Genomic DNA, 27,556 nt, shown 5'->3' with positions numbered 1-27,556 from the left:
TAGAATCTGAACGTACTGCAGTTTTCAATCGCCACACACGTTTCATCATCCAGCTAATACAAATGTATCTTCACTTCTACATTTTGGGCATGTAAGTATATATAGTACTCCATCAATCACCATATGTATGCATGTTAAAAATTAATTTCGATTATCCAGTGTCACCAATTACAATAACTGCTACAAGAAATGAGTTTGATAGAACTGACATCAAGCGCATGAATGGTAAAAGGCATCTCTTTGGTATATTGGACAAAGTGTAAAGTTAGTTAAAGGCTAAGCGTTCCTTAAAAAATAGCTGGAGAAAAAGATGAGATCGATCGAGTGAAACAAGAGGAATGTTTATGGAATTCACTAGTACTTTCACAGCGAAGCCTCTTTGCTCATCATTCTTCGTGTGGGAATATTACCTATGACTAAGACATTTGCCAGCTATATACCTGATCAGAGCATAGCATACTAGCATTATAACATGTTATATACGGGATATGCAGGCCTATAACTTGTGAAAGTTCATCACATAATTCGATCTCGATCTATCGATATCATCAATCGGTCATCCTCAATCTGGTGCTAGCTAGCTCTTTTTCTATTTTTTCACTTTATTAACGATTTAAGGATAGCATGCATGTTCTTTTTTTCCTGTAAATAACAAGTTCGATCTTGCTTTCCTCCCAGTCGAATGGCCTGATATAGAACAGCTTGCACAGTATCATGGCCATGTTCTTTCTTTCCTTGACTAGCTAGCTTTGACATAATCGTAGTTGATGCCATTCATGATTTTTTGATGATCACTCACACATATTCATTCTAGCTACTACTAAATTATATATCCAAAATGCCAAATACATGCGAGGTCGTGAGGATGCAGAGATTTTCTTCCTTCTTTTAATTTCAGTCCTTCAGTTAATAATTATTACGAGGAACATATTCCAGGAACAAAATGACGTGCGAGCAGATATAATTTGGTCTGAGCATGTCCATGATTAAGGAATATTGCAGGGAGGAAAGGTGACTAAATCATCTATTCATGACCAAATTGGTGGTGCAGATAATGAATTTAGAGATTAGAATCTAAGTTTATCGTCAGACTAATAATGCGTACATACGTAAGAAACTTCATATGCTCAATAGAAACACATGAAATCCAGCAAATGTTGAAGAAGCTAGCCCCCATAAAACATGCAAAACCCACTAATTTGCAGCAGCGTGATTGCTTAGTCGACTAAAATTATATAATTAACAAACTTGTTAGGTTTAATTCAATATAGTCATCATGCAATATGAAGTATATCAATATTAATATATTTATGTCATGTTTGACGGGAACACTTGAAGATGGACAAACATGGCTTACAGATCACCATTGAAACGATATTGTCCAAACTTAATCACGTTTAAGATGTTGAGTTTTAATCACAAAAGACCTCGATACAATTAAGTGTGATCCATCCACTTATAAGTTATATTTTATTTATCTCTTTTATGATGTGATGAGATCTTTCCTCTCCACATGAACACCGTACAATTTAGAATGAAAGCAAACCCTAGCACATATGGTACGTGGAATTGGATTCCCAGGAGGATCCCCAATTAGTTCTATTCTATACTCCCACGATTTCAGATGAGCCAGGCTTGTGGGTTGTGTGGAGAGGATGCAAATGGACCACAACTTTCCCAGCGCCACCGTGCATAATGAGGCATGCAATATATGGCCAAGCAAAATTACAGATCGCTCATTCGAAGCTCGCTTCATGCCAACTGCCAGGTAAATATACAACGTGATCAACAATCACTCTCCAGGTTTCCGTTTTTGGATGGGGAAGAGGATCGATAATGTTAAACATGTGCAGAGCAAGGAAGGGAGTCAAGCACCACCACCCTACTAAGTTTTCTCAGTTCTCCACTTACGTTTAGGAATATACTTGAACCTGTTTCAATGCATGAGGTAACTACAACTTGATACAAGAGGTCGAGCTCTCAAATATAGGGTTATTGATCAAGATTGGAATTTCAAGGGAACCAACCAACCCATGAGATAATGAGAAGCGCTTCCATGCATACCCCGACTTCCATGCAGGTAGCAAGAAAGGCAACACTAGCTACTAAACCCACTAGAATTTTTTGTTTTTAGATTTTTTTTTTTTTTCAAATCAAAATATCAATGCAAGCTAGAGATCAATCAAGAAATAAAGACCAAAGAGTACATTTTATCCTTGTTACGTAGGTTCCTTAACTAAATTGAACTATATCGACTAAAGAGTATGATAGCCAATTTCTATTGATTTAATGTAATTACTAGTCTAACTTTATGAGTTTAGGAAACTAAACAAATTATTTGAACTTGAATCTAAACACAATCGAAACAACCAATACATAAAATAGAAATCTATTTAATGTTTACAAGCATATATAGAAGTCGAAAACAACGTACAAAAGGTCACGGTTTACGTTACACTTGATGAATAAGAGAAGACAAAACAACTTGAAAATGAAGGAGGAATAGGCTGCGCAGAGCATGGTGTCCAAGTAGTAGAGATCAATCTTGAATCTTCAATATCTCTTTGCCGTAAACCCTAGCTAATGATATTGTAATCTTGATTCCATGTTCATCCGACTCTTGCAGTCTTGTGTAACAAGAAGAAATCCTTGTTTGATAAATATTGACTTTCCCCAAAACTCTCGGTCTTACCTTGCATAACTCCATTGAAAAGCCCATCGGGATCGGTCTTCCTTGTTTCTTGCTTGGGTTAGGTTGGCTTAATTGGACAAGCTAGGTTGATCGATCGTAGCTCGAGTTCTAATCAGCTTTCTTCTTTCCATTAGTTTTAACTCCAAGAAGCTTCCACCAGCAGAGGTGTCCAATATTTGCTTCTCCCAATCTAGTAGCCCTTGATAAAAGCATGACAAGAGAGATGCATCATCCATCTCATGATCTCAGTTCAAGTATATCATATCTTGGAATCTCTTATAGTAATCTAGATAAAGCTCATAAACTTGTTGCCTTAGAGATCCAATTTTCATTCTTTGAAGAGTTCTTCTTGCTTGGAAAGAGTACTTAATCAAAAAGAGCTCCATCAATTATCCCCAAGAAGTGATAAATCCATTAATAGAGATAGAGAGAAACCAATTCTTGGCTTGATCCATCAATGAGTAGGAAAAAACCTTAAGTTTCATGAACACAATATCCACGTTCGGTAGCACCAAGCGAGCACATACAAATTCCACTCGCTTCAAGTGTAAGATCGGATCTTCATCTCTAAGTCCACGAAACACTGGTAGGTGCTTGATGATGTAAAATTCCAACTCCATATTAGTTCTTCTAGGTGCAGGCGCAGGCATGTTAATGCATATTGGATTGTATTCGGGTCTCATTCTTGGGGGTTGAATATCATCACGAGTCATTTAAAACTCTGCATAGCAATGAAAGTGTGTAAGTAACTTACAATAAAAAAGAAGTACATGTTAATAAAACCAATTAGTACAACAAAAATGTAATTTTTTCTAAGTTACTTTTACAATATCATAATTATACAATTTAATAAAAAGTTGTTAAAACTCAAAGCTTGTTGTGAATCGTATATGACATGCAGAGAAAGTGTAATAAACATCTCCCTTATCCCAAAGGCTTTTATTTTATCAGTTTAAACAACTCATATACTACAACGAGTCTATTATAAGAGTCGAACTCACAGTCTTCTACTTATAAGGGGAGACTTATGTCATTAAATCAAATGATACTAGGCTTGATCTCAAAGACTTTTGGTAACTCTTTTCACATAAAAACAAAGGGTCAACGTTTTCAAATGATACTAGCTAGGCGTGTCTGTATCGTTAAAATTGCTTAGGGTTTAGGTGTCTTTGAAATTGAATGTAGAAGAAGAAGACTCTGATGTCAACTTAAATCTAAAAAATATAATCGAAAAGAAACTGTGTGTGACTAAACTTGTTTTTGAATTTATAAGATGATAAAATGCATGTAGCAATATGTCTCCTTTATATAAAGGCGAAAATCGATCCTAGTTCATGTAGCATTTTCCTATATCGATTCAACTCTTCTGCAAGAAAGAATCTTGATCATTTTTCAACTCGAACTCCGAGTCTCTTTTACACTAAAATTACCTTCCCTAGTTGAACCAGGATTAGAAAATAAAATCAATCTTGTTGGTAAATATGTCTGAGGTAAAACATCTTTTTACTATTTACACCCTCTAAAATTACCCAATTTACCCAAAAACGTTTTTCACATCACATTTCTAAGTCAACCGGCCATGCAGTCCACTATAGTCCAATTTCAATCTTCCATTCCCCACCCACTTTCAGACAAAGACTCCCTCTTTCCCTTTCCCCCAATATCTCTCCTTTGACCCGCCGTTGACCCTCTAAAAATGGGCGGCAACTGCAGCTCCGCCGCAGCCGACTCCCCCGATCCCCGCCCCCACCTCCCATCCAACGGCCACGTCCAAGTCCTCCCCCCAAATGCCGCCCCGAACCGACCTCCACCGCCCAAACCCGCCCCGACCTCCACCGCAACCGCCTCCCCCGTCGGCCGCGTCCTCGGCAAACCCATGGAGGACGTCCGGGCCACCTACACCTTCGGCCGCGAGCTCGGCCGAGGCCAATTCGGCGTCACCTACCTCGTGACTCACAAAGAGTCCAAGCTCCAATTCGCCTGCAAATCCATCGCCACGCGCAAGCTCGTCAACCACGACGACGTCGAGGACGTCCGCCGTGAGGTCCAGATCATGCACCACCTCACCGGCCACCGCAACATCGTCGAGCTCAAAGGCGCGTACGAGGACCGCCACTCGGTCAACCTCGTCATGGAGCTCTGCGGCGGCGGCGAGCTCTTCGACAGGATCATCGCCAAGGGGCACTACTCGGAGCGCGCGGCGGCGAATCTCTGCCGGCAGATGGTCACGGTTGTGCATTACTGTCACTCCATGGGAGTGTTCCACAGGGACTTGAAGCCGGAGAATTTCTTGCTGTTGAGTAAAGATGAGGACTCGCCGCTCAAGGCCACCGATTTCGGACTCTCGGTGTTCTTCAAGCCCGGTGAGGACTTCAAATTTTCAGTATATATGGAAGATATTAATACGCAAATGAATGTTATTGTTTTTAAGTTCATACAATGCGGCGCTGCGATTTCGACATTGCTTAGTTATTATGCAAGAGAATGTTATAGTTTTAGTTCATGAAGAATGCTGCGGTGTGATTTCGCCATTGCTTGTGCTTGTTTTAGTTTTTAGGTTGAGCTGAAGTTGACTAATTATGAAGTCTGCATTGGTTTATAAATTTGGAGAAATTTATGTTCACATTGCCTACTCTTAGAAAAATCCTACATTGCGTATTGTGCTCTAAAACATGAATCACCACGATGTTACCAGTCATAATTCTCAATAATTAGTCTTGCTCTAACTTTCCATGCTGTTTGGATTTTAACGGAATCTTGAGAATTTTTGTCGCCTTCATTTCAAGGAGTAAACTTTATGGTTCTTTGTTTGAGTGTAGGTGATGTATTCAAGGATCTTGTGGGAAGTGCATACTATGTTGCTCCTGAAGTGCTGCGCAGGCGTTATGGAGCTGAGGCTGATATTTGGAGTGCAGGGGTGATACTATACATTCTACTTAGTGGGGTTCCACCATTCTGGGGAGGTATGGCTTGTATAGCGTGATTGTAGAACTTGGGTCATCTGTTGTTCTTGTTGTTTACCACTTTACCCTTTCTTTAGAGTTGTTAATATTATTAACTTAGCATTAAGATGTAGTTCTTTTCATTTTAAGTACTCAAAGTTGCTTGGTTGTGATTTAAGCCACTCTTCAGTTTCACTTTTTTCTTTCTTATGCAGAGAATGAACAGGGTATCTTTGATGCTATTCTTCGGGGACACATTGATTTCTCATCTGATCCTTGGCCTTCCATATCCAGCAGTGCCAAAGATCTTGTGAAGAAAATGCTTCGAGCTGATCCAAAGGAACGGCTTGCAGCAGGGGATGTCCTAAGTAAGTTAGATTTAAGATTTTACCTTTTTCGTTTTTTTCTTAGTTTTACAATTAGTCTCCATTTTCATCAGTCTCCCGGTGCCTGTCCCCTCTATTCTCTATCTTTCTTCCCCCAATACCAAAAACACAATCAGATGAAGGAAATTTCATCAGGTCGTGTGAATTTATATTCATACTTTTATTTATGTAGAAGTGGGCACTGTATATCATAGTTTGTAGGTGGCATCCGGCTCTAAGAATGATGACAATATATGATCGTGTTCATGGTATCATTTTTATGTGAGACGATGATGCTAGTGATTACAGTCTTGTCCAAGTGTTCTACGCTGTGTGGGGTAGTAGGCCTTCTCTGCATCAATGGAGAGGGGGGAATCACCGGTTGAGAGCAACTCCATTTACCCAACTTGATTAAAAGAAAGAGAGACAGAATTGGATACATAGATGTGTAAAATCTGTGGAGGATTTGGAACCAATTGAAGAGCTCAGTTTGTATTGTTTCAATATAATTTGAGTCATTTGGTATTGGTACTGTTACAGGACTCTGTGTTTGGCCCTGTCATGAAAGCAAGAAACATGTCATCTGTTACCTCGATAAAATCATCTATGCATTAGAGTTAGTTTTTGGTCTTCAATAACAATGAAGCTCACCACTCGTTATATGTTGCAGATCATCCATGGATGCGAGAAGATGGCGACGCATCTGATAAACCTCTTGATATTGCTGTTTTATCTAGAATGAAACAGTTCAGGGCAATGAACAAACTCAAAAAAGTTGCATTGAAGGTGTGAATATCTTTTGTCAGTATTATTGACATCATCCTCATTCATTGATCGTGATGCAAATGGATCCTATGGTTTGGGCTGCTGCAGGTCCTACCCAAGTCATGGGATTAATACATTGGCATCATTGGTCTTTTCCCAACTAAGTGTTCAGTTAAATTATGCTTCCTATCAATGTTTCAGGTAATTGCAGAAAATCTTTCTGAAGATGAAATCATAGGCTTGAAGGAAATGTTTAAATCAATGGACACAGATAATAGTGGAACAATTACATTTGAAGAGTTAAAAGCAGGCCTTCCAAAGCTGGGTACCAAGCTTTCTGAGTCTGAAGTGAGACAGTTGATGGAAGCGGTAAACATCTCTGGTCCTCTCACTCTCAGTTAGTCAATTTACCTTGAGCTTCATGATGCTAGCGTCTTTGGTAACTTTAGTTTAAAGAAAAGTGCTGAAACAAAGTTAAAGAAAAAGAAAATTAGAGGGAACACACTGCCTGTCCTCTTGTTTACTTTTCTTCCATTTTCCTAATAGCTATGATTTTCTTAAGAATATGTACTGAGAATATTTTGGCAGAATAGTAGAATCAGCTTCTTAGTGCATCACTCATTGTAAAGTTTTAATAAATCTATACCATCAGCTTTGTGGCTGCCTCAAATGTTACATATATTATGTCCCTGTACAGTGTACACACTTCATTTGGATAATCAATTATGTTTCTACAAATATGACAGGCATTTTCGTTTACTGTTTCAGGCTGATGTGGATGGAAATGGAACCATTGATTATATTGAGTTTATAACTGCTACTATGCACATGAACAGAATGGATAGAGAGGACCATTTATATACAGCCTTTGAATATTTCGACAAGGACAAGAGCGGGTGATACTTTTTTCCTTTCAAAAACTATAGTTATAGCAATCATTCTATTATTCGTATGAATATTGTTGCAAACCTGTTCCCCCCACTGAAACTGATTGTTGTCTTTTTGACGTCCTCTTGTTTTAGGTACATCACAATGGAAGAATTGGAGCAAGCACTTAAGAAGTATAATATGGGTGACGAACAAACGATTAAGGAAATCATCACAGAAGTTGACACAGATCTTGTATGTTTATTCTCTCTATCTATAATTATTTACTCTGGTAATTACACTTGCACATAGGAGATTCACAAATACACACTAATGAAGAGGTACAATTGAAGTCTGGACCCTTTTCCAATATGATTTTCAACATCTTTTGGAGGAAAGACATTGCCTTGCTGCTTGTGGAATTGTTTTGACATAAAGACTATAGTGGAAAAGTACTGGGCAAGGGAGCATGAAAAAATTTACATGTTATAACCAAAAAAACCATGACAGTTTCAAACAATGAATCTATTACCACAAATAAGTTTTGCATCGAGGTATAAAATGATATCTGTCGACCACACCTCGCTTTTCAGAAACCGTGTCAGCTGATGGTATCAAACTTAATTAATAACCTAACAGGCTACTGCGCTTGTTCTTATTTCTATGTCTTCTCATTATGAAATATGGATACTTCATGTTGAATGCTTCTGTCATGACTAATGAGTTAATAAATTATTTGCAGGATGGAAGGATCAACTATGATGAGTTTGTTGCCATGATGAGGAAAGGAAATCCTGAGTTGGTCACAAACAGAAGAAGAAAATAAACTAAACAGAGATCAACTGTTTTTCTCTGCTAACTCAAGCAGTTATTTATTTTGAGGTTACATTTGAGATGTCATGCTCTATACTAGTTTAGTTGCTTGGGATTGCAAGAAGTCTTTCCGCATGCCATCTGGGAGAGATGTGCTCGGTTTCGGTTATTTGGAGGATGATTCAACTGTTTGTGTAGGCAGAATTCTTCAGTAATGTTGCAATATGAGTTCTCTAACACCACTCCTTGAATACAAGTACTATAGTACTACTTGTCCCTCTATTGGCTGTTTAATTACAGAAACTGAGATTGGTTTCTTTTTACATCAACCCCAATTCGGCAATAACAACCCAATAGAAGCTGGAAGTAGCAGAATCTATATTTTCTTCCTTCCATTTTTCTTAAGCTTTCACGACAGCTTTGGTGTAAACCCAATATAAAGAAGTTGCATTGATGCCAGTAATTGAACAATAATTCATCTTAAGCTTTCATGACAGCTTTGGTGTGAACCAGACCATGCTACGTTTTCGTTGAAGACCTTCAGTGAGCTGATATTTCAGTGTGTCATCAACCTAGTTATAAACACCAATTCTGTCATCCTTTCCAATTAGTAAAGTCGATGCAGTTTCCACTTCCATGTCCACCAAGCTTATCAATCACCGGCATTGAGTTGGTTGATTTTGCCATAGCCATCAAGGTTTTGGCTCCTACGTTTCCTATAAAGATTGCTTGCTCTCCAATGTTATTCATCACTTCATACTTTAAACAACCCTCACGAATAGTTTTATCCACATTTTTAGTGACCTTACACTTGAACACCAACAATAAAACTTCTCTATCGTTTTCCCGTTCTCTCTCTTCCTTCAAAACTAGAAGCATCTCGCCACTGGAGGAAGTGATCAAACAAAAAGATGGATTACGCATGTTTTTCCACCTTAACACGATGTGACCTTCAAGAGGGCTAGCACCTAACAACTTGCCCTTGTAAGAACCTTGAGATTGAGATTGAAAAAGAACCTCTAAAGGATCAAATATAAGTACAACGTCGATCATCCTCCCCACCGTCGCATACAACTCTCCCTCATGGAAGTGAAGGTCAGTGAAGCCATAGCCGCCTCTAAGGGGAGTATTGGGTGGATATTGCAAAGTCCATGATGCATCATTTGGCCTGCAAAAGACCACCCTATATCCATGTAATGCAATTGCCGGTACAATGCAGTTAGGATCTGTTGGATCTGAAGAGGCTACAGTCTTGATAAACACTTTCACACCGGCTCGACGATCTCTGACAAAGAAAGAAGGGTCCGAGCGGGGTGGCAGAGCAATGCGAGCACCCGATACCTGGTTGAAGAAGTAGCTCCTGGCCGGCTTTGGGTGCGGCTGGCTGTTATGTTCTGCAATTATTAACCAGCCACCACAAGAGCCAGAACAATATGGAGCCGTGCCGTCACGATCTACAACTCCCTTTGGAAACCTGAGCTTTATCTTCGGCAGGACTATATAAACTATAGCAGTCTTGATTGTAAGGAACAGATCGCAGGATAAATGGAAACTGGTTTTCAAACCTGCTTTTCGAGGCCATAGCTACACTACTACGCCAAGATGAGCAAACAGCAGTACATGATATGAAATCAAACAGCCCTAGCCACTTCACTATCCTTTCTACTAATTCATGAGGAAGATCCTTGGACCATCTCTCGTCTACGCTACTATCATGTCGTCGTCTACGCTTCAGTATCATGTTGCTACTCATTGTCACACAGATTATTGACCACGAGAGATTGAACAATCAATGAATATCACAAACAAAGATATATGCTTTTATATAGAGAGCACTAATTCTGCTGTGCCGGAGGGCATTATTAATTCTAAAAGGAATAATCAAACTAGGAAAGCACTATGCAATTCATACCTTCCTTAAAAGAACAGCAAGGAATACGTACATATATTCACTATCCAAATCTTAGCTAGACATCTCCTCTTCCTAATCCGATCCGGCAATCTGAATCCCTTTCGCATTGAGTGATCAATCTATTTTTTTGTTTTCTAATCTTTTTTGGATCCAATTAGGTGATTGAGCTTTTCATGATCTGCATACAGTTTTTTTTGTTTGTACATATGTTAATAACTTTATTTTTTGAGCAAAGGACGAGAGACGCTATTTTTATTGATCACAATTTGAGAATATATAATAACAACATAAACACAATCTACTCACAACTTGAGAATATGTAACAACAACATGAACACAATCCACCCGCCGCTATGTACATAAGAAGTAAATTATGTAAATCTACCTAGTAGACACTAAGCAATCTCTATGTTGAAAATCGTGGATGAAACAGAAACAAGTCGGCATGGAATAAGCAATGTAATTGTATATGAAAGATTACAAGACAAGGTAAAAGAGTGACATTCATTTTAAGATTGGTTTCCAATTGTTTTGGCCACGATTCTCAACAGGGACAGAGAGGTAACTTAGCACTATCAAAAGTAAACAACGGGTGCGGGCGTGCAACTGTGTGGGCATGGAATGAGAATGTGTTGGTGCTTGACTTCTAATCAAACAAATGAGCTCCGGTGCCACCTCGTAGACGAGGGATTATGAGTAGCTCTCTTATTCGCTTGCAATCGATACTCACTGTGGGTAGTGAGCAGAGCAATTAATCAGGACAATAAGTACACAACTCAACAACTCTTTGAGCTTCTGGAAACCTTAACGCTAAAGTGCATGCCTTAGCTTTCAGAGCCTGTTTGGTCTCGCCTGTACTTACTGTCCCGATTAATTGCCCTGCTTGCTACCCACAGTGAGTATCGATTGCAAGCGAATAGGAGAGCTACTCGTAATCCCTCGTCCGCGAGGTGGCACCGGAGCCCATTCCTTTGATTAGAAGTCAAACACTAACACATTCTCATCGTTTGATTAGAAGTCAAGCACCAACACATTCTCATTCCGCGCCAGCGCAGTGGCATGCCCGCACCAGTTGTTTACTTTTGATACTGTTAAGTTACCTCTCTGCCTCTATTGAGGATCGTGGCCAAAACACCAATTCCTTGGGAACCGTCTTGGATTCTTCTTCAAGTCACGGATTTGTTTGACATTCCTCCTGAATATGGTTGCTGATTGCTTCACATCACGCCTGAGTAAAAGAACTGCTGGGCTTGTTATTTGAAGCTTTAAAGGTTGGTGGCTGAAGATTTTAGAGAAGAGATGGGGGAGGTATGCGATGCACTTGTTTTTTGGATTTGTAAGATGAATAAAATGTAGCAGTATGCCTCCTTTATATAGAGAACCATAACCTTAGTTCATGTAGTTCTTTTCCAATATTGATTCAACTCCTCCGCAAGAAGGAATCATGTGTTCTAGAATATCCACATGGGTGTGCCTGGTTCTAATGCTAACAGGATTAGGAATCTTGAATCCATATAGAGATAGTTGTACAACACCTAAAAGATGATGATTCTCATAATGATTATTTTCCAACACAAACTCTAAGTCTCTTTTACACTACGAATCCTTTTCCTATATGGATTATACCTCCATATCGTGCGATCTCGAAGAGGGCTAACACTTAACAACTTGCCCTTTAAAGCATTAGCCTCGTCACTTCCACAATGAGATTGAGAAAGAATCTCCATGGGATCAAACATAAGTACAGTTTCGTTTACCAACAATCTTCGATAGCAATCATAACCCTTTATTTAGGTGGTGTCTAAGACTCAGAAATTGACTTGGAAACAAGTTGGCATGGAATAAGCAATGCATTGTATATGAAAGATTACAAGACAAGGTAAAAAGAAGTTACATTATTGATCATATAGTAATTGAACAATTCATCTTAAGCTTTCATGACAGCTTTGGTGTGAACCAGACCTTACTATGTGCTTGTTGATGACCTCCAGTGAGCGGATATTTCAGTGTCCTATCAGCCAAGTTGTAAACACCAATTCTGTCATCCTTTCCATTAGTAAAGTAGATGCAGTTTCCACTTCCATGTCCACCAAGCTTGTCTATCACCGGCATTGAGTTAGTTGGTTTTGCCATAGCAATCAAGGTTTCGGCTCCTATATCGCCTATAAAGATCGCTTGCTCTCCAATGTCATTCATCTCTTCATACTTTAACAAATTCATACCCATAATGCGAATAGTTTTATCCACCTTACACCTCAACACCAAAAATGAGAATTCTTCTGTATCATTTTTCCATTTTCTCTCATCCTTGAAAACTAGTAGCATCTCGCCACTGGAGGAAGTGATCAAAGAAAAAGATGGATCACGCATGGTGTGATGTGGAAGAGGTTCAACCCATAACTTCTTGCCCTTGAAAGCATCAGCCTCGTCACTTCCACATTGAGTTTGAGAAAGAACCTCTATGGGATCAAACATCTGTACAGCGTCGATCATCCTCCCCACCGTCGCATACAACTCTCCCTCATGGAAGTGAAGGTCAGTAAAGCCAAAGCCACCTTTAACGGGAGTATCGTGTTGCAAAGTCCATGATGCATCATTTGGCCTGCAAAAAGCCAACGTATGACTATGTATTGTAAGTGCCGCTACAATGCAGTTAGGATCTGTTGGATCTGAAGAGGCTACTGTCTTGACAATAAATTTCTCATCCCAATCAGTTTCATCGTCTCTGACAAAGAAAGAAGGGTTCAAGTGGGGTGGCAGAGCAATGCGAGCACCCGATAACGGGTTGAAGAAGTAGCTCCTGGCCGACTTTGGGTGCTGGCTATGTTCTGCAATTATCAACCAAGAACCATAAGAGCCGGAACAATATGAAGCCGTGCAACGACAATCTACAAGGACTCCCTTTGGAAACCTGAGGTTGTTGGTGGCTCTATCTTCGCCAGGACTATATAAACTATAGTAGGATTGATAGGGAAAAGATCGCAGGATGAATGGAAACTGGTTTCCAAACCTGCGTTTCCAAACTAGTCTCCAAGATGAACAAACAGCAGTACATGATATGGAATCAAATAGACATAGTCGCTTCACGATCATGTCTACTAATTCATGAGCAAGATCCTTGGACCATCTGTCGTCGACGCTGGAGTCGCTACTGATACCCATTGTCAGTTTGTCACACATATTATTGACCAAGAGAAAAATCCTTGCAAATTTTCTGCTTGAACACACAAAGATATATGCTTTATATAGAGCACCATTACTAATTCGAAAAGGAATAATCAAACTAGGAAAACACTATTCAATTCAAACCTTCCTTAAAGAGCAGCAATGAATACGTACTTAAAAGTATCCAAATAAGACATCTCTTCCTAAGCAAATTCCCTTTGCATTGAGTAAATTAATCTAATGTAATATGTATATATATATATTTTTTTTTCAGAATTAACTTGGTTAGGAAACAAAAAACACTTCTTCGCCGGGAAATACAAGTTAAGGGCAGTAAGTAGTAACCAACAGTCCAACACGAGAGCCATAGTTGATGTACCAATCTTAAAAGTGAGCCATAGTTGTGTACCGTTCTTAAAATTTTCTCTGCGAAAATCCCGGCATCAATGACCCGCCAGATTTGGATCTCATACGACGCCGTTTCCTGCTCCACTTCGATCCATCCCAATCCCAATTTTTCTTTTTCCTTTTTTCTTTTCTTTTAGTGATTTTAATCCCTTAATTATATCCTTGAGCTCCAACTCCGGGTTTACTGAGCCGATCTCAGGACCTCCATCCCCGCCCGGCCATGGTAAACGCCTCCACTTCTCCGTTCATTCATCGCTAATTTTTTTTTTTTTCTTCAGATTTTACAAAATTCCCAATTTTTTTTACTTCACTGATTAAAATCCAAATTCATAGATCAAATCAGGCATGTTGGCTTCAGTCAGTGCTAATTTTGTATGAACAGGTTGACAGTAGAGGTCAAATCAGACGAATTCTCCGTTCGGCGTATCGGAGTTTTGGCCTGGTGTTCGGCGCTCTGTGCATTCCTCCGATATATGTTTACAAGTGCGCGTTTTCCGGAGGATTGTTCAATTACCAATCTGAAGATGTCGTGTTTGGTGTGTTTTCCGTCATTTTCTGGACTATCACTCTCACATCGTTGATTAAGTACGCCGCTTTCGTGTTGAGCGCCAACGATAACGGAGAAGGTGAGAGCTATCGATCATTTGTGTTTGTTTTTGCGGATTTACGGGGTGTGGATGTTGAATGTTGGGTTATAGTGGTTATACATTTGCAGGAGGAGTTATTGCATTGTATGCGTTGATTTGTCGAAATGCGAAACTGTGTTTGATACCTAATCATCAAGCGGCGGATGAGGAGATCACTACGTATCGTTACCCGGGGCATTCGAGTAGTAACATGCCCAATTCGTGGTTGAAGAGGTTTATTGAGAGGCATAAGAGTGTGAGGACGTGTTTACTTGTTCTGGTTTTGTTTGCAGCTTGTATGGTGATATGTGTTGGTATTCTCTCTCCTGCCATTTCGGGTGAGTGTTCTTTGGTTGAGCAGCTCTTTGATTACTCGATTGATTTTAGAGACCAGTGAATGGTTCGTTGTGTTGTTTGTGATATCTTCAATATCGTGTGGTAATTAATGTAAGATTTCTTGCAGTTCTTTCATCTGTTGAAGGCATAAAATTTCAAGCAAAGAATCTACATGATGGTTAGTGTTTCTTTCCAACAAATTTTTCATAATTAATGCTTATGCAGTTGCTTGAATTTTCTCCCCTGCTCCAAGTTTCAAACTTTCTTTCATTATAGATTTGTAGCGTCTCATGTTTTACAAATAAGGTTTGCATGTCTACTATCATGGAAGTTATGAGATGAGGAAGTGACCTTTTAATAAAACCATGAACACTTATCGCCTCCTAATGCTGAGTTAAAATGCATTACTTAGCTGGATACTGGAAACACACCATGGTTTCACCCTCTTAGAATTTAGCTTTGTGACTCTAGTTGCTAACACATCTATACAATCACAGGTGTGGTGGTGCTCATTGCATGTATTTTATTAGTTGGCATATTTATTTTGCAACACCGTGGTTTCCACAAGCTGGGCTTCATATTTTCTCCCATTCTGATCATTTGGATACTGCTGATTGCTGGTGTGGGAATCTACAATATCATCAAGTGGAATCCAAGAATATATCAGGCTCTTTCTCCATATTATATTTACATATTTTTTAGGAGAACAGGGAGAGATGGTTGGATTTCTCTTGGAGGAATAATTCTATGTATAACTGGTAAGTATAACAACTGAACTTTTTTGTTCTATAACTTTTGCTTCTCGTGATTGAATAAATGTTCTTGTCAATTGCAGGAACTGAATATATGTTTGCAGATCTTGGCAACTTTAAAACAAGACCAATAAGGGTATGAAGCTACTAATTCTAATTGCTTTTTTGAAGTAGTGACAAAAAATTAATATCCATTTCTTTATACAATTGACTACTTGTATTATCTGGCACTACACTTCATGGATTGGTTCTCGGTCTGCTGTTCTATGCGGACCAATAAGTTCAGTCAGTTTTTTACTTTGCTAAACAATTTCTGTTGAAAAGTGAATCTTATGTTTATGTTTACTCTACAACTTCACTCTACGTTACTATTGCTTCAAGGTTTCAAGGGAACTAACTGTTGCTATGTGCAGGTCGCATTTTCTTGTGTCATATATCCATGTCTAATACTTCAATACATGGGACAAGCTGCATTTCTTTCAAGAAATCTATCTGCGGTGTCTATGAGCTTTTATGCTTCTGTGCCAGGTAAGCTTCTAAAAGATGTAAAAGAAAGTTCTAAAGGATTGATCACTGTCTTGTATTTCTTTCAGGCATTTATTTCTTTAAGAATTATTATTATTATTAGGCTTAAAGAATGCTCATTTCTTCTTCGTAGCTCCACTAATTTGGCCTGTACTTGTGGTTGCTCCTCTTGCCGCCATTGTTGCCAGTCAACCTGTTATCTCTTCCACATTCTCAATTGTCAAGCAATGTCATGCAATACGATGTTTCCCACGTGTCAAGGTTGTTACAAACAGACGGATCCCTGGTCAGTTATACATCCCTGAGATAAATTGGAGTCTTTTGATTCTCAGCCTGGCCATCACAGTTGGTCTTCGAGACATAAATTATATAGGACATGCTTATGGTATGTCATCTTGCTTTAAAAGTACCTTCAATTACTATTCTTGGTTTCACGATCATTTTTATTCTTTATTTTGTTATGGAAAGCTTAGCTTGCTTTCTTAATGCCAGGGATCGCATTTCTGGCTGTGACAATCGTAACTACATGGTTGACATCACTAGTCATCAACCTTGTTTGGAACCAGAGTTTCATCCTCTCTCTTTTATTTAGTTTACTTTTTGGTTCATTGGAACTCATCTACCTTTCATCTTCATGTATGAAAATTATCAAAGGTGGATGGTTTCCCCTTGTTTTCTCTGCAGTCTTCATGGTGGTTATGTATGTCTGGCAATATGGCATGAGGAAGAAGTATTCGTATGACCTGCATAACAAGGTTTCAATGAAGTGGATACTCACACTGGGTCCTAGTCTTGGGATTGTCAGGGTCCCTGGTATTGGCCTCATCTACACTGAGTTGGCTACTGGAATCCCATCAACATTTACTCATTTCCTAACCAACTTACCAGCCTTTTACCAAGTGGTTGTGTTTGTTTGCATCAAAACCATTCCTGTTCCTTATGTGCCCCAAAAAGAAAGGTTTCTAATTGGTAGGATTGGTCCCAAGTCTTACGGGATGTATCGCTGTATGATTCGGAATGGGTACAAAGACGTCTTTAAGAGTGGAGACGACTTTGAAATTGACCTGGTGATGAGCATAGCAGAGTTCATCCAGATGGAAGCAGAAGGTTCTGAAACACCGGAAGGGTCTGTGGATAAGCGTATGGCAGTTGTGAGGACATCTGGGACGTTCGGCACAAGATTGGTGATGTCACAATCGTCTGACCCCGGAGAAAGCAGCAGTTCAGGTCCTTCTGCCCTTGTGGGCAGCTGCAAGTCACAGGTGCTGCTAGATTTGCAAGCCACATATGAGAAAGAAGCGCCAAAGCTCAACTACTGGCGGCGGGCTCGGTTTGGGTTGCTGGATACAAAGTACAAGGATCCTCGTGTGAGGGAACAGCTCTTGGAACTTGTGAATGCAAAGCATGCTGGGGCAACATATGTAATAGGTCACTCTTATTTAAAGGCAAAGCATAGTTCATCATTTTTAAAGAAGTGTGCTATCAACATTGCCTTCTCTTTCCTGCGTAAAAATTGCCGGTCGCCTGCTGTTGCTTTGAACATCCCTCATATTTGCTTGATCAAGGTGGGTTCCAACTATATTGTGTGAGGCAAGCCTCTGGTGGTGCATCTTCTGAGAATGGATATGATTAGTTTGGCAGCAAAACTTGCACTAGTGGCTGCTTTATCCATAGCCACAAGCACTTGTTGTATGTGAATAGTTTTAGATTCTTGGTGTTGGAAGATAATGTTGCTCAGTTGGCATGAACACACAGGTGAGTACATCAGTGACAAGTTGGTATTCTCCTAATTAAGAGATTCTGAATAATTGAGTTTGACAGAGATGTGCAGTCTGTCCTTTGAGGCTTTGAAGCAGGATTATAATTGGTACTATCGAATTTCAAGCCACATAATTGTTGATTCCCTGAAAGTGGTAGTTTTCTTTACCACTTCAATATTTTTGTTGCCCAAAAAGTGATAAATTCTTTCTTGTAAACCAAAATTCAGGTAGGTTTACATGTTATATTTAGCATTGGTTTTTTCTCTGTCTCTTTTCTGTTTCATTTGAAATGAGATGCAGAGTAGGCTTGTCAACATTAAGGACAAATTGGTCTGTGTAATTCATTATTCATTGCAAAAGAAATTTCTGGATGTTCTTTAGCATCACCTTCTTCTTTACTGTTTGATTTGATGGATGTTGAAATGCTATTTGATTGCTCAACATTCTTGGTGTTGAGGTTCTTCATCAAGTTCCAACCGAGTTCACTTACCCTCAGCGGTTCAAATAGGGAGTAGTAAATTGTGGACAAATACATGAAAGGAGACATAAAGCACATGAACACTTGAAAATTGGAAAGGTGAGAGTTTCAGAATGAGGAGGGTAAGCACGGTTACTCTAATATCGAGTAAAATCTTAAATATAACAAACATCGAGTTAAAATTTTTATCGTCAAGTTGAAACTTGATTGCAATAAATACAACGATATGTATAAGATTTACGATCATCCTATGATTCCCAATCGTCATAAATTTAAGGATTTATTTGCCAATCTCTTGAGAGACAAGCCATATCACAAGTCCCTAGTTTTAGGGTAAGCAAAACCATCCACAGAGTTGGTATCAAGTTGGGAAGAACAAGTTGGATTCATACTACAACTATATTTCCTCATTAGTTTATTGATACCTCAAGTCTTTGGTCAAATAAGAAGAAAAAAAGGAAAGAAAAAAAGTTGCCTGGAAAAGAAAGCAAATGCACATTGAAATCATGATTATCATTCATTCCATAGTAGGCCAAATGCAATTATCCATCAACTAAATTTCCCAGAATCTCTGGTAGTAGAAAAATACTAGTAAGCCAGTAAAAAACAACCCCCACAAAACCCAAAAATTACCCAATCAAGCCCCTATAAGACCAAGACTAACACCAAATCCCAAACTTTCTTTCTCTTCTCCAACTTCCTCTGATTACAGCCCATTCCCAGTTCCTCTCCCATATCTGGGAATTGGATAAACCTCTGCTCCAACTCAACCAACCAAACCAAACCAAACAGACCTAGAAACAAGAACACTTGCAAACCAAACAGACCCAGAAACAAGAACACACTTCCAACTTCCAAGTCACAACTATGTTAAGTTTCTGAAACTAGTTTGGAGATTTCGCTATGTTGAGCTCCACTTGCTCTCACGCCCTTCTCCACCGCCCTTTCCTCCCCTCCTCCATCCCCAGAGCTAAGGCTCCGACCCGACCCGGGGGTTTGTACCCGATTTCCCGGAGTTTAAGGATCTCCGAATCTCATTCCAGGCCCTTCAGCACTGTAAGAAACTCAGCCTAATTCAATTTTTCACTGTTGGGTATTTATTTTCTTATTGTTTCACACTGTGAATGTCTTAAAAATCGTAGCTTTTGGTAACTTTATGATTAGTTAGTTAGTGTTTTTAACTTTTTATGTGTGTTTGTGCAGAGATGGAGGAAAATTTCATGCTTTAGGCAAGAGGAGTTTTCTTCAGAGACCCAGAAAGCTGAGTATATTGGACACTTGGTGCCGGAGGAAGTAGTGAAGCCGGAGTTTGATGGTGTGAAAGAGGTCAAAAGGGACTGGGGATTGACTCTTAAAGAGGTTATATTTCCTTGTTATAGCACTGTAACTTGATGAGTTTGTTGTGTTGGTGCTGGTTTCGTAATCGTTGAATGTCTGGTGGGTGTTGTTGAATGAGAGAATCTGGTATTAAATAGCTTGTTTGTAGAGATATAATTGAGATTATTAGGTATGATGGATTGGGTTGAAGGTTGGGTTTTGAAACTGACTGATTGATTCATGTACATAATATGTGGTTGTTGAAGTTAGTGGTGACATATATCTGATAAGCTCATAGGTTAAGGTAATCATTTGACCTGATATCAGATGGGAAGGGTTAGGCTGATTTGTCGTGTTGAGGAGTTGCACTGTTGATCGTATTAGGAGTTCTCTGTCCTTCCCAGATACTGTTTATTACTATTTGGTTGAGTGATGAACTTCAGACTAATGTTTGAATGACAATTTTGCACTGTTTTTTCTGAAACTATAAGTTATGCAGTTGTTCAGTAATCCAGTATCTGACTTTTGGTTAGTGATTACCTCATTGGATTATGTACTACAAATATTGATTAGTAAACATCTAAAGTAGATTGGTGGGGCCTTATATATATTCAGCAAAATAGCAGGGTGTATTCCTAGGATTAATGCTGATATTACAGTGTTTTAGAGTCATGCTTGATATGGTTGCCAAGACATTGAGGTAAAAGGTGATCTCATTTTCACCGAAGTGAGATCTAAGTCCAATTTAATGGAAACTTGTTATCATTGGGACAGGAGAATCCTGTAGACAGCTATTGTTACTTAAATGTTAAAACATACTATCCGTCACATCAAGGTTTTAATTTCTGGAGGTGTAAATTTCAGGCTGCAGATGCAGTGTTTCGGGCAATAGGCAGTCGGTGGACTGTACCATGGACAGCAGAAACCATATTGCAGGTAAGTATTCTCCACTTCTAAATAGGCAGTTAGTAACATACATTTATGTTGAAAGTTACAGTTGTATATCACTGGAAGATGGTCATAAATAAGAAGCTGCAATCATTCATCGTCTTCTTGTAGGGATGAGTTGTTAAGGAAGAAAGAAAAAGGACCAAAAACATTATGAAATACCCTGTAGTTTGCATCCGGTAATAAGAAAGAGACGTTCAGTTCTTCATTGTTATACACTGTAGTTAAACTAATGTGATATTACTTGATTGGCAAATCTATTGTGATATATGCTGTAGCTGATAGTGATGGAAACTGGAAAAGGACAAAACTATGAATTACACTGTAGTTAATGTGATATGTGTTATGCAGGTTATGCTACTCTGGGTTGTTGCTTTCTGGTTCATAGGTTCTTGGATGGTTCCGTTTGCAGCTCACCTGGCAGGTTTCAACAGGGAATCATTAACATTTAGAGGCCAGGCCTTATTCAGCCTAGTGACTGATGTAACTGAAGGTCTTGCTGGCATTATGATCCTTCACCGCTGCTTATCTCGTTTCCGTCCACTTCCTCCAGATTGGTTTAAATTTAGCTTGAAAGGAACATGGCAGATAGATGTTGTGCTAGGATGCCTCATGTTTCCCCTCGTCAATCGGCTATCACTATTCAACCTCAATCTATTACCACTCTTGCCATCCACCCCTGTCACGATATCAAGTGTTGAGCAATCAATTTTGGCACGTGATCCAGTGGCAATGGCACTGTATGCTATAGTAGTTTCAGTGTGTGCGCCCGTGTGGGAGGAGATAGTCTTTAGGGGTTTTCTACTCCCTTCATTGACCAAGTACATGCCCGTGTGGTCTGCAATTTTGGTGAGCGCCGTTGTCTTTGCTTTAGCACACTTCAATGTACAGAGGATGCTACCGCTTGTTTTCCTTGGGGTGGTGATGGGTGTTATATTTGCACGGTCAAGGAATCTATTACCATCGATGCTGTTGCACAGCCTTTGGAATGGCTTTGTATTTTTAGACTTAATGAAATAAACCCAACACTTGTACTTGTGATTCCTTCCGCCAAACCATCCAGAAAGAAGTCTCCAAGTGGTCTGAGTTCTTTCCAAGGATTTGAGGCCTTATGCCGACTACAGGAGTAGCTGCAAGTTCTGTGCCATTGATGTTTTTATAGGAAGTTTCAGCTGGAGCCAGTTGAAGTGCACTAACTTAATGTGAAGTCACAGGGATTAACTCTGAAATTCAAATCCTTTATCAAGAGGATCAGCATGGTTCTTTGTTCATATGTATAATGGATAAGGGAGTTGAAGAACGATTCTTTGGGAAGATCTCCAAGTCAGCATAAGAAAGAGCTCTTGTAGTTTGTGGTTGAGCACACTTTTGTATTTTCTCTTTTTTTCTTAGTTTTCAGTTCCTCTCCCACAGACATTGATTTATAAGGGTATGGCTGCCGAGTAGAATAACTAATAAGCAGGCGGCGCTGCTCATTGTGATGAAAAATGTTGTAATTTACTTCTTGATAAATAGAATTACCCAATGAGTAGTTACTGATTGAAAATCAGAAATAACGTGTTTGTTATATTTATATATCTTGATACCTATGGCGCAACGTAGCACGATACTAGTCTGTTCGAGTTGCTTCATATCAATCCTAATGCTCAAGTAGTATAATAGAGAAAATGATCTTCAATTGTATCTCTTTCATGTTAAGCAAAAGTAACTTTAGGGTTATGCAACCAGTGATGTTTTTGGTTTGGATGCTCGTACGCAGAATCTGTATGTTGCTGAATGTTGGAATCAATGGTTTGTGCCATGTTAAATATAATTTTGGGACACTTGTTATCAACAAGTCAGGATGGCGGAGTGGTCTAACGCGCCAGACTCAAGTTCTGGTCCTCTAACGAGGGCGTGGGTTCAAATCCCACTTCTGACAAAAAAAATTTTTTTTTTTTTGGGAATTTTCTTTTTGGGATATCACATCTTCTAGTGTGATTATTACATCTTCTCCCACTATACCCCAAACAAATATCTTAAAGAGCTCATTGAATTGCGATTGAAGGGTAGATAGCTAGGTGGTTGTATGTGATATGGCCGGAGAAGGTAGAAGTGGTGTTTATGCGTTCATAATGAACGAGAAGTCACCACCTATAGAGTTGCACTTGCACCACATCTTCAATGACACCATGAATAGTTTGCACCAATCTCAAGCTATGTTGCAGCCTGCTACTTGCCATATGATCCTTCTGTTCTCTTCTCTTATATGTCACGTGCAATACAAGCAGCCAGGCTTTCTTTTATTCTGCCCATCCCAGGACTTGACCCCATGCTGCTTGATGATGCTGCTGGTACTGATTCCTAGCTACATAGAATCTTCATGCTTTCCATATTGATCTCTATCTATTTCGAGAGAAACGACAACACCCAATTGTGGTAAAACAGAGTTACCCTTTGTGGCAAACCTTAAAGACAAGATCAGCTACCTAGCAACTTATATACAATATTTTGATCTGGTCATCCACATTGCATTATCATGTATATATACTAATACCGTTAACAAAATTGTAACCCCAAAAATATAGTCCCGAGTGTTTCCAACACATGAGGTGAGAAACCAAGATCGAAGAAGATATATTTTATTATGGACGCTTAATTTGATCGGATCAAAATGAAAGGAAGGAATTTAAAGTCTTTAGTCTTCATTCGATCTTCTGATACAACAATTTGAGGACTTGCACATTAATAGTACAAATGCACCTTGGTGCGTAGAATCTGTTTCGCAGCTAGCAGCCTACTTGTAGTTGTGACTTGTGGGCATACCAGTGGCGCACACAGTTGCAAATCCCAACAAGAATATTCATCCGCCATTACAAGCTTAGGTCATCATGCATTGTCTTTTGTTTGGCTGATTCACAAGGTAGAGGCCTAAACTTGCTATGTTCGTGTACCGGTATGTACGCATCGACGACATCCGGCTCCTCCAATGCGAGGAGAGCGTTAATTTACTTCATCACACATGCATTATCAAGTAACAAGGTCTAATAATAACTAAGTATTGAAGGTAAGTTTAAGACTATTTACTTTTCTTCTAACCGGTTTCTAAACTACTAATATGTTTTAGTTATGGAAATTCATGAATCAATCTAGACATTAAGTATTAAGTTATAGGTTTATGTATATGTAAATAATAACTCTACGTAGTGGAATTCCCTACGTAGTGATCATAGGCAACCTAGAAAACCAATACACGTAACATTTCTTAGAGCTAGCATTCATTACAAAGAATTTCAAAATTGAGATATATGTGTAAGACCTGTTTGGTATAGTTTCGTTTAAAAAAAATTAGTTTCTATATGGACTTTTAATAGTGTTAATAAACTAAACAAAAACAGTTTTTTTCTGAAAATTATAGGTCACTAGCAGCAGCTTTTAAAAACAACTTCAATGTTGCTTTTAGAAGCTGTTGTCATTACAAACACTATAAATTAATATTTTGTTTTGGCAACACTTTTAAAACTAATATTTACCAAACACAAAATTATTTCAATTCATAGCTGATTATTTTCGAAGTACAGCAACAACAATTTCTTTTTAAGGTCACAACAATATCAAACTAGCCCTAAGTAGTAATGATATTTGTAATTCAAAAAAGTGCGTAAATATGGATATGAGTACAAATATAAATCCGTTGACAACTTGGATCATATTCATAGCAAGTAGCATACTAATCTTACAGCAAATAAATCAACAAGATTCTGTGTATATATAATAATGTGATATACAAAGAGATTTTGCCCTTAATCAAGAAATTTTGATTTTACTTCTTTCCTTTGCTAATGTTGGTCTGAAATTGTTACCAAGGAAAAAGATGCTACATGACCCATACTTGCCTTAACAAAAACATTCCCTCCCAATCACAATCCCACATTACTTGCATTCTAAATTTCGTACTCCTCTCACTGTACGTCTTCATATAAATGGAGACCCAATGCAGACGCATAGAGAATAGGTTTCTTAGTAAGGTGAGAATGGAAGGGCAGAGAAGAGTGTTGGCAATGAAATTGGAGAGGCCGAGGACTCAGAACCAAGATGGGTTTTGCGTCATGACGGAAGACCAAGTCGAGCAACTCCGGAAACAGATCGCCGTCTACGCCGTCATCTGTGAGCAGCTTGTTGATACGCATAAGGCCTTCACTGCCCAACAGGATCTTGCTGGTTCTTCTCTTAACATACAGTTTCAACTACTTTACCTTTCATGTCAGTTTCTTTTTGTGGGTTTTATAGTATATGCTTGGTGTTTCTGTTATGGATTTAGTGGAACTGCAATGTGGTCGTGTTCGTTTAAAACCTCAAAACAATGGCGTAACCAGTCCAACATCGAGACTGATATGCTTTTACTTCATTTCCTAACTTGTGCATATCTAGGGTTTTTGTTGAATATACTGCCTAGCTATATAAGCATCAGTACGTCTTTCTGGTCCAGGAATGAAGATGGGAAATGTGTATGGCGATTCGATGGCATTTGGTGGCAACAAGGTAACTGCGAGGCAGCGGTGGACGCCATCAAATACGCAACTTGAAATCCTTGAGCGTATCTATAATGAAGCCAACGGAACTCCAGGAAAGCAGAGAGTTAAAGAGATAACCAAGGAACTCTCACAACATGGCCAAGTTGCTGAAACTAATGTTTACAATTGGTTCCAAAACAGAAGAGCTCGTTCAAAGAGAAAGCAATCGGTGCCAACACGGATCAATACAGAATCAGATTGTATCTCCCAAGGATAAAAGACAAAACCTGAAGACATGTTCTTTCGAAGTCTTGATTCAGGTACTTAGATGCACAGACATGAATATATATGTCACTTCACATAGTGCAAAACCACATACTGTTCTTATTTTCCAAATGGTTTTCTTTCCAGGATATGAGAATCCCCAATGGTAATGTTGAAGTTTGATCGAGCTACAGTTATTTTCCTAGTTGAAGAGTTGACGTGGTTGGATTATATCAGTTTGAAGTTCTTTCTTCTTTAATTTGTGTTTCAACAGAAGCTTGATTATGAAAGTTGAGGCTAATGTGCAGTAGCTATACTATAGCTAGGGTTTTATGAGATTAAACTTTTGAACCACAAATGACTTGCAAACATTACATTTTATATAAATAAGATCGCATGTTTGATTCTGCGGTCATATTCATTAGCCCTTATGTGATGGATAGATTTAAATTGTTTTTGGTGTAATGTGTATAATCCTTATAATGTGAACAAGCTAAAATATTGTGATGCAGGACTTCAAATTTATGGAATGAATTCATACATGCATCAACAGAATTTGGCTAGAAATTTCTTATCTTTTTCTTATATAATTGTTCTGTGAAAATATAAATACTTGGGCAACTGCAAGTGACTTGTAGAACACTAGGTTTCCACTTCTGAGAAACATGGGGCTAGCTTAAGCAAAAAACTTCAATTTTTATAGATGATGCTATGCACCCGATGAACTAATACGGACAACTGAAAAAGAATAACAGAGATTAGGACGATTTAATTATTTGGTTGGAAAGTATTATACCTGTTATTTTGCTTTGGTTAAAGAGAGATTAGGAGTAGTTGATGAGATTTGGTGATGTGTTAATTGGCCTTTGATTATGTAATTATGTTTTGATTAACAAGAGATTAGGAGTAGATTATGCAATTATGACTCAACAATGAGTTGATTTTATAATCAAGAGTTGATTAGGTAACTGGGAATACATTTCTAATCAGTTGATTTTTCAATAATGTATTTGATATCCTTTCTAGTTTAGGTTTGCACTTGTGTCATTTTGATAGGAGAATAAAATGCTACCATATTCGATCGGGGAGAAACAACAACTCCCAATTGTGCCAAAACAGAGTTATAAAGTCCTTTCCACTTTGCCCTTTGTGTTTGTGGCTTACCCAAACACAAGATCAGCAGCCTACATGTCACAACTTGTGGGCATACCAGTGGCGCACACAGTTGCAAACCCCAACAAGAATTTTACTTGCTAGCTAGGAGTTAAATTATTTACGTACCTACATAAACTTGTAACTTTACGTTGAGAAATATATACCGATTCAAATAAATTAACATTCTTATCGATTCATCACTTTAAAAGAGCCAAATCCGGTTGATACACACGGCTACATAAACATAGCAAAGTTTAGGCCTCTTCCTTGTGAATCGGCCAGGCAAAATAACAATACAATGCATGATGACCTAAGCTTGTAATGGCGGATGAATATTCCAACATTTCATTGAAGCTTTCATCACGAAGAATTCCAATCAAGATATATAAGTTGCAATTTATATTTCGTAAAAGTGTAAATATATGAGTGTACGTAAAATAGTAATTATATAAACATGTAGAATTCTCTGCATATATTTACCCGTTGACAATTTAGATGATATTCATAGGAAGCAGCAGATGAACACAAGATTGTCGTTTTGTACGATTCCTGCTTCCATGAGTTATATCCATATATATGCAGCATGTGCCCTATGGCTGGGAGTGGCAAGTGTATGTAGATGACATGCCAACAGAGTCATATGAATTCACCGGAGCCGTCGAAGTGTCAAAGAAGCCATACCAAGGCGGGTCCCGTCGTCGGAGAGTGGAGATATAGGTGTCCCAATCAAAGAGGTGCAGGTGCAGTCACCGGAGATAGATATTCAAAGACACAAGTCTCATCAGAGCTGGTGATATTGAAGCTTATCCTCTGCCATCATCCCATTTTGGGCACATCAGGCTGCAGCAACAACAACAATTTTTCAATGTTCGACAATGAACCTTCCTCTGAGTAGTCACATCTTGCTCTTCCTCTTCTAACAGGATGTATTTACCTAATTATGGTTACGAATGTGGTTATATTTACTACTATA

At 38.8% G+C, this 27,556-nt stretch overlaps 5 protein-coding genes and 1 non-coding gene across 6 annotated transcripts; 5 read left to right on the top strand and 1 right to left on the bottom strand.

The window, feature by feature from the left end:
- Window positions 1–4,312: 4,312 nt before the first annotated feature.
- On the top strand, window positions 4,313–8,839 carry LOC101297727 (calcium-dependent protein kinase 3-like). Its single transcript, XM_004298801.1, has 8 exons — window positions 4,313–5,055; window positions 5,512–5,655; window positions 5,850–6,002; window positions 6,670–6,785; window positions 6,966–7,133; window positions 7,533–7,660; window positions 7,787–7,886; window positions 8,374–8,839. Exons 1-8 carry the CDS (start codon window positions 4,389–4,391, stop codon window positions 8,455–8,457), a joined length of 1,560 nt encoding a protein of 519 aa, XP_004298849.1. The 5' UTR covers window positions 4,313–4,388; the 3' UTR covers window positions 8,458–8,839.
- Window positions 8,840–12,291: 3,452 nt separating this feature from the next.
- LOC101299386 lies at window positions 12,292–13,518 on the bottom strand. Its single transcript, XM_004300792.1, has one exon. The coding sequence runs from the start codon at window positions 13,516–13,518 to the stop codon at window positions 12,292–12,294; it is 1,227 nt and encodes a 408-aa protein (XP_004300840.1).
- A 512-nt stretch (window positions 13,519–14,030) lies between these two features.
- LOC101297436 (potassium transporter 3-like) lies at window positions 14,031–18,028 on the top strand. Its single transcript, XM_004298800.1, has 9 exons — window positions 14,031–14,152; window positions 14,312–14,555; window positions 14,645–14,893; window positions 15,019–15,069; window positions 15,389–15,649; window positions 15,727–15,779; window positions 16,057–16,171; window positions 16,302–16,553; window positions 16,661–18,028. The coding sequence occupies exons 1-9, from the start codon at window positions 14,150–14,152 to the stop codon at window positions 17,755–17,757; spliced, it is 2,325 nt and encodes a 774-aa protein (XP_004298848.1). The 5' UTR covers window positions 14,031–14,149; the 3' UTR covers window positions 17,758–18,028.
- A 922-nt stretch (window positions 18,029–18,950) lies between these two features.
- LOC101297145 lies at window positions 18,951–21,986 on the top strand. The gene is made up of 4 exons (XM_004298799.1): window positions 18,951–19,462; window positions 19,610–19,765; window positions 20,588–20,659; window positions 21,023–21,986. Exons 1-4 carry the CDS (start codon window positions 19,310–19,312, stop codon window positions 21,689–21,691), a joined length of 1,050 nt encoding a protein of 349 aa, XP_004298847.1. The 5' UTR covers window positions 18,951–19,309; the 3' UTR covers window positions 21,692–21,986.
- Window positions 21,987–22,508: 522 nt separating this feature from the next.
- On the top strand, window positions 22,509–22,592 carry TRNAL-CAA. Its single transcript has one exon. It is a non-coding gene; the product is annotated as a tRNA-Leu (tRNA).
- Window positions 22,593–24,633: 2,041 nt separating this feature from the next.
- On the top strand, window positions 24,634–25,441 carry LOC101299093 (WUSCHEL-related homeobox 8-like). The gene is made up of 2 exons (XM_004300791.1): window positions 24,634–24,871; window positions 25,116–25,441. Exons 1-2 carry the CDS (start codon window positions 24,634–24,636, stop codon window positions 25,439–25,441), a joined length of 564 nt encoding a protein of 187 aa, XP_004300839.1.
- The last annotated feature ends 2,115 nt before the right edge of the window (window positions 25,442–27,556 follow it).

Source organism: Fragaria vesca, linkage group LG5, assembly GCF_000184155.1.
Source record: "Fragaria vesca subsp. vesca linkage group LG5, FraVesHawaii_1.0, whole genome shotgun sequence".
Lineage (NCBI taxonomy): Eukaryota > Viridiplantae > Streptophyta > Magnoliopsida > Rosales > Rosaceae > Fragaria > Fragaria vesca.
This window is presented reverse-complemented; position numbering and strand designations above follow the sequence as displayed.